The 7,806-nt window shown below is 36.0% G+C and overlaps 1 protein-coding gene across 1 annotated transcript; it reads right to left on the minus strand.

The window, feature by feature from the left end:
• Window positions 1-5,763: 5,763 nt before the first annotated feature.
• LOC132014946 (solute carrier family 25 member 3-like) lies at window positions 5,764-7,084 on the minus strand. The gene is given in 2 exon segments (XM_059395631.1): window positions 5,764-6,683; window positions 6,686-7,084. Coding segments are annotated over 2 exon segments (1,068 nt in total). The 5' UTR covers window positions 7,029-7,084; the 3' UTR covers window positions 5,764-5,958.
• Between the last annotated feature and the right edge of the window lie 722 nt (window positions 7,085-7,806).

Here is a 7,806-nt window from a genome sequence, read left to right on the forward strand (position 1 = left end):
TGCATGTGAAAACTAATTACTGATTATATGCAGCCTTGAGTTGAATATTTTTTCACATGCAGTTCTAATGGTTTGTAAACCTAAATTCCCCAGAGGCATTTCCCTGGCATCCAGATTTCAAACATTCAAGTCAGTAAATAAGATTATTATTACTATCTATCTATCCATCTATTCATCTATCATTCTATTTTCCCCTCAAGCATAGTCACCAATAAATATAATCTCAAATCTTTAAGAAATACCTTATGTTTATTCTTTTCCAGAATTATACACCATGGAGTCTACTCTAACTTTGATGTATGATACATTAACTATAGTGTTAACACTAGTAGAATTCTGGAAATTACATTTCAGAGCATTCAGGTAGCTGAGTTTAAATTCTACACTTATGTCCTAGATCAATTATGAACACAATCACAAACACTTGAATAAAAAATAAAGAAATCATTTACTTATATATTATTTCTAGCAACAATGAAAAAAAAAAACATGAAGTTAACCAAATAAATATGCCCAATGTACCAAAAAGTAATCCACACAAAATGCCATTTGCAAAATGTGCGTTTGTCTTATGCAATATATATTAGTCTTCAAAAGCTACAGTTACCCTGCCTATAGCTACATTCTTCCCAAGGAACTATCTGATAAAAGAATGTCACCATGATTTCCATGTCTTCTTCATTATTTATCACCAGTGAAAAACAGAACAAAAATAAGTATCACTGTCTCTCTCAATCTTCCCCTAAACCTCCTTGGGATCTCCCCAGTTGGATACTTTACCTAGGAACTTGGCCAATTTTCACTTCAATGATACAGCATTTCAGGTAAATGGGGAAAAGAGAAGGAGGGAGAGGAGAAACAGAGAAAGGAATAGTTTTCCAGTATTAATGTCAGTCTGTGGCCTTTTAATAATCTTTTCTACCTTATATGACAACCTGTCCCTCTTATGTACACATTTGCTCTTAATTATTATCCAATGATCTACTCTCTAATTTCCTCTTGAGCTTTCTTCTAACTTCACACCCAGGAAAAATATTTGATGATTCTACAATCACTTACTCATTATTAGTAATATGCAACACAGAGTATATTATACAGTTTCATTTTGAAGAAGGAGCACACTGAAATTTAAAGTAATAGTCACCTGAAAAGATGATATTAAAGGTAGAACACGTATCAAAGAGAGCTCCCTCTTCCTCATTTCAATCCTGTCTTCTCTTTCACCCCAACAATATTCTTCACCCATCTCTACTTCTACTTTTATACTTTACCAAGAATGTCAGGTACACTTTGAGACTTATTTTATTTTTATAGTATTTGATTTATGTTTTTACTCAAAATAAGCCTTTTCTTTTAAAATAGCAGACCTAGGTGATTCTGACAAATGACGTTCTGTAACAGTCCTTGGTACACAAAACTCTATGCTTAAAAAGCTGCAGTTAAACATTTGCTTTTTTTTTTTTTTAAAGATTTATTTATTTATCAGAGAGAGAGAAAACACAGGCAGACAGAATGGCAGGCAGAGTCAGAGGGAGAAGCAGGCTCCCCGCTGAGCAAGGAGCCCAATGTGGGACTAGATCCGAGGACGCTGGGATCATGACCTGAGCCGAAGGCAGCTGCTCAACCAACTGAGCCACCCAGGCGTCCCTCAACATTTGCTTTTTTATTCTCACTCCTCATTCCCATTTCAATGCACCGCAGAGATCTTTATGTTCAAGACCACAGTCATCTCTGTTACAGGTTATCATTTTACCTTTTTAAGGTAGAATCATTCATTTCATCAGGGAGATCATGCAGTCCTGGGTACCTTGCTAGGCAGCTGAGCAGTTGTGAACGTGAATGGTTGATGATGCCTACACTGATGTTTGGAACCCACAATGTCAAAGTAACAACAGAAGTGGTTCTGCCAGGAAGAAAATAGAAGCTATGACAACTAAACACTCTAATACTGGAAAAGGATACCAATCTGTGTGATTATTTTCAGGAAACAGACTCCAATTTTGAAAACTGCCTGACTCTGAATGGATATTACACAAATATTCCACCCAACTTGCCCCCGCCACATACATACACAAGTTTAAGATTTTTAAACAATTAACAAAGAGTCCTGGGAACTGAGCAGATTGATCTTTGAAAAAAAAATTGTGTAGATTACTATCAATTCACTTAGGGTAACACCAAAAATACTGAGAAGACTGTTACTAAGTTGTAAATGAAGCCAAAAATCTTAGGAAAAATACATGAAATTGCCTCTTTATTCAGTTTGTCCCCCATCCATGAGAGCACAGCCTTCACTTTGAGATGCCACACAGACAAACTGAAGAGTTAAAAGGATAGCGATGAACTGAATAAAAAGATGGATGAAAAAAACTGAATGGAAAGCCTTAATCAGTCAAGATAACTAAGATATTATATTCTAATAGTCCTCCTAATGTAAATAATAAAAACATATTTATGTGGGTTTCCCTCTCATACTGACTCCCCATTTCAGTGAAAACAGTATTGAAACAGTGATTATCATTTTTAAAGTTTATGGTTAGAAGTTTTCAATAAACTTTATAAGAAAAATTAAAAAAAAGGATCCACTCCATATGTATTTTAAACCTTTTTATACCACTGAGAAGATGTCTCACAATATTTATGATTTAACTGATAAAATATAACAAATTTATTCACATTGTTTCCAGTTGTAAAATATTTCAATCTGATCAAACTTGGTGTTTAGTGAATCCTTCATTTCTTATAATTCACCCTTATTTCCTGATAGGAATATATCAGTCTTCAAAATTAATCATTTGGAAGATACTCTGATAATATGTAGATACAAATATTTTTCTCACAATGATCTGGTTATAATTATACTGAAAAAAAAAAAAGAATTGAAATATCTTGATTGCCTCCAAAGTAGAGCTTCTTTCACATAACAAAGTAAGAAAGGATTTGAAATCTTAGGAAAGCTCATAAATGAAAAATTTGATAGATCTGACTATTTCTAAATGAGACAGCTCTGTAATACAAAAAACAACATTTAAGCAGTGAACTCTGAGAACCTATTTGCAATAAATGTAAGAATTGCTTCCAGAATAAAAGTTGATTCTTACGAATCCAACAGAAAAATATAAACGATCCAGTGAATATAGAGTTCACAGAAGAAAGCCAGATCTTCTAAGATAATTTTTTTAATGAATCCTTTTACCCACCCATCATTGTTTTTTGTTGTTTTGTTTGTTTGTTTTTAAGATCTGAGAGCAAGAGTGACTGAGTGAGAGGGGCAGAGGCAAAGAGGGAGAATCTCAAGCAGAAAATGCAGGGCTCCATCTCATGACCCTGATAATCACAACCTCAACTGAAACCAAGAGTCAGTCGCTCAAACAACTGCACGACCTAGGTCCCAACCCACCCATGGTCTTAAACAAGTATTTTTAAGGAAATATATGCCAAATTAACTAGCTAAAGCAGTTTAAAAGGTGATGGGGATTGAGGAGTGCAATTGCTGTGATGAGCACTGGGTATTGCATGGAAGTGCTGAATCACTAAATTGTAAACCTGAAACTAATATAACACTGTACATTAACTAACTGGAATTTAAATAAAAACTTAAAAAAAAAAAAACCAAGAAACTATACTGTAAAGACAAAAACAAACAAATATATAGGCAGGTTTTGAAAACAGTGTAAAGGAATACCTGTGCTTGTGCCCTGTTGGCTATCACAACAAGGTTATAAAAACCCTGGTGCTGAAAAAAGGGAGAGAGTGGAAATTAGAGAGGAATAATTTGCTGAATGCGGTGTCATGGGATTCAAGCCTACAGAGCACTTTCACAGTTGAGCACCAACGCCTAAGAACGTGAAAGACTGTAGCTGACTGGCTGCTTTGACAGCCCTTGCCAAAAAATGGAATTGCTTCAGGCAGAGCCTGAAATTCCAAATTTTGTCCCGGTAAAAACACAAGTTTGAGACTTGGAACTGAGATGGTCATTGAGAGGAGCATTGTACCATAACAGAGAGACTATGCTAGATGTGTTACCCTGAATCAAGAGCCGAGTCAAGTCTTAAGTCGCCCCTTGGAGGAAACATTATGAAGGATAACTAAAGATAAGAGATACTCAGCAGCAGCAACACGTTTCTCAAGAAACCAGCAGGCACCTCATGAGACATTTAAACAACTACCAAATCTGTGAAGTTCTATTCACATAAACTGTGTTTCTTATTTTCCTTCCTCTGTTATGAAGCTTAATTACTGATGTGAGAGTGTTATGAAATTAGAAGAGACAGACATATTTTATGTATTTATTATGTAAGAGTGATCTAAAAGAAAATGGGGCTTTTTTATCCAAAGATTTGGAAAAAGGAACCAATATTTGGGTGTTTTTTGGGCATCTGAAAGGAAGGAATAAAATTGCCTTACTAATGTACCACACTGGATTCCGATTTTTCATAAGTGTTACAAACATATGAAATTAACATTAACTTTAATAATAATCAAAGACATACTTATTAAACAAAGAAATACATATTAAATAAAAGATATATATATTAAACATAGTAATAAAACTTTATTTCACAAATATCAAATTTGCAGGAAAACTAGTCTTGTAATATCAAGTATTGACAAGTGTCTGGAGAAATAATTCACATATTACTGTTGACAGCACAACTGTAAATCAGCAGCTAATAAAATTCATATCTATACCTAAATATGAGACTAAGCAATTCTTCAATGCATGTAGATGCTGGTTTATTTTCTGCATGTGAAAAAGGAGATATTTTACAAAACTTCTTTTTATAGTCCTCTTTGGAAACAAATGAAGGCCCATGTAGTGGAATGGTCAGTTACAGAACAGAGAGGATGGAAAACTGTATCACGGTTAAAATTAATGTATTAGATACATGCATATCTATTTAAACAGAACACAGAAATATAATGTTGAGTAAATCATTTGCCAAAACATATGAAGAATTAAACTAATTATGAAATTTCAAAACACATGAATAATGTTTATTATGTCAAAGAATTCATATATGTGAACATAGGTTAAAGTATAAACATAATAGTCTTTTTTTTTTTAAAGATTTTATTTATCCATTGGACAGACAGTAGTAGACACAAGTAGGCTGAGAGGCATGCAGAGAGAGAGGAAGGGAAGCAGGCTCCCCGCTGAGCAGAGAGCCCGACGCGGGGCTCGATCCCAGGACCCCGGGATCATGACCCGAGCCAAAGGCAGAGGCTTTAACCCACTGAGCCACCCAGGCGCCCCCTAAACATAATAGTCTTTAAAGGTATACAATAAATTCATGCTAGTTTCTCCTGCGCTGGTCAAAGTGTCTTTGACTATATTTATTCTGACTAACTGGTTTAGGAGAATCTTAAATTATTTTTAAGTCTAAAACCCCAATGTTAAAATGCTTATCAATCACATCTACTCACTGTTATATTCTTACTACTGTATCACAATATATATGCAATGAATTATTCTTAGGTCCAAGTGTTTTATATCTTAAGAACAGCGAATATCTAAGATTCTATAAGCAATAAATTAGGTAATAGTCAATGATTTTAAATTCATTTTCTTATTTTATCTTTATTTTATCTTTCCATTTTTATTGAAAATTTATAATCTTTATTATGCAATACACTAGCTGTATATATATATTGTGTGTATCTGTGTGTGTGTGTGTGTGTGTGTGTTTTAGAGGTATGTATTAGAAGTAACTACATCTTCACCCATCACTCTTTTCACTCATTATCCATCTCTTACTAATCTTTTTTTTTTTTTTTTCATGAGCAGTTGGGTTTATTTCAACAGTGGGTCTGAAACTCTCGCCTTTGGCAGGAGTACTACAGTAATTATACCAGGAATAGACAATTTCCTACACTGTCAAATATATAAAAGTTCCTCTTGTACTTTCCTCAACACTGATCAACAAGCAGATTCAGTCCACATTTGCTTTGATCATTCTACTGAGTTAACCCAAGCTTTTTCTTCAGAGACTCTGGCATTTCAGGTGGAGGAGGGCGAGGGAGCCTGAAGTAGACCTTCACAGAGTCATAGATGAACCACTGTAGTGCAGTCAGAGTGCCAATCATGATGATACGGGCAAAGAGTCCCTTCCATACACCTTTAAATCCAAGTCTCTGAAGGACTTGAGAAGCACTGCTACCTTTCTCCTTATTCAACACAGATACCACAGAATCAGCAGGGTGAGAAACAATTGCACAGAACACTCCAGCTATGTAACCTGCCACAAATGTTACAACCAGTTGCTCTGCCTTTGTACATTCACTTCGGGGCTTGGGAACCACAAACTTGTACAATGCTTCAACAGTACGTTCAAAGCAGGCAAATTTCATCATGGTGTATGGTATCTGTCTCATCCAGAGAGGAGCAACGCCCTTGTAGAATGCTTTTAAGCCTTCTTCTTTATACATTTTGGGAGCTGCATCCCTCAAAGTGTTGGCATAACCTGGCTGGGTTTGAATTCGAAACTTAGCAGCTTCCATAGGAGCCAGGGCAATGCCAGCAAAGAATTCAGCACTGGCAGAAGAAGCCAAATATAGTGATGTGCACCAGAGATAGGCATTCTCCTCCCCAAGCATGTTGCTATACAAGACTTTGAAAACTTCATAAAAACCAAACTTGCAGAGCCCCTGCATAGAGTAGCCAATGAAAGTTGGAGCCCACGAACACCATCCTCTTTCAGTGTAACTGAGAATCCATTAAATATGCCCTTGTACTTCTGGGGGTCCACCTGCATTCGGCATTTCACTAAATCCAGAGGAACGACAGCAGTGTGTGTCAGACCACAACTTAAGACCCCACCAAAGCCACACAGTGCATAAAACTTCATGGAGCCATATTCGCAACTGTACTCTTCCACAGCGGCTGCTGCCAGATTGCGGGAACGTCGGGGCGGGCCCGGGGGCGCCGCGGGGCTGCTGCGGTGGCCCGTGAGGCCATCGTGTACCAGCTGCAGGTGGGGCGCATTGAAGGGGTTCGCCCGCGCCAGATGCGCCACGGACGAGAACATCTTCTTCCTAAGATGGCAAACACACAACCGCTCCCTCGGAAAGGCTGCGGCTCACAGAGCCATCTCTTACTAATCTTATTAACCAGTATTAAAGATGGAAAATTTAATAAATATATAACTGATCTTTGCATTATTTAGGACAACAAAGCTTTCCTTGGTTTTCAGTGAAGAAATCAAAATCTAACCTTTATAAATCAGTAATACAATTAAAACTGCAGTTTCTATGTTCTCAATTTACTATTGTTTCAGACAGTGTAACTACAAAGAGACAATAATTTCATATTCTAATTCCTCCAGTACAGAAAATGAATAGAGAATCATTCAGAACCATAGAATGTTTAAATATGTAAAGTTAGCCCAAAGAGAGACCTACAACAGTCTACTGATCAAATAGATTTCAGTGCTCTTGATTAGAGAGATTTCAATGTCACCACTATCACCAATAATCCTTTCTATATGCTATATAATTTTGACCTCTATGGTCAAATACCAGGTTAGCACTTAGATTTCACAACTGTACACATAAACTATACAATCAATTATACAATCAATGAGCAAAAATATAGTTAGCATCTGCTTGATTAGAACCACACTAACTTACAGCTGGACTACATGGATATTTCATCTTGTCTCCCAAACAAAATTATTGCCATACTTGCTGGTAACTAAAATAAGAAACTTAATTAACCTCATGATATATTTCAGCTAGTATCACTGAAAGTGTAATACAAAAAATCAAATCCAACTTAAAAAAGTAATCATTTATAAAATGTTAAGC

This window comes from Mustela nigripes, chromosome 4, assembly GCF_022355385.1.
Source record: "Mustela nigripes isolate SB6536 chromosome 4, MUSNIG.SB6536, whole genome shotgun sequence".
Classification (NCBI taxonomy): domain Eukaryota; kingdom Metazoa; phylum Chordata; class Mammalia; order Carnivora; family Mustelidae; genus Mustela; species Mustela nigripes.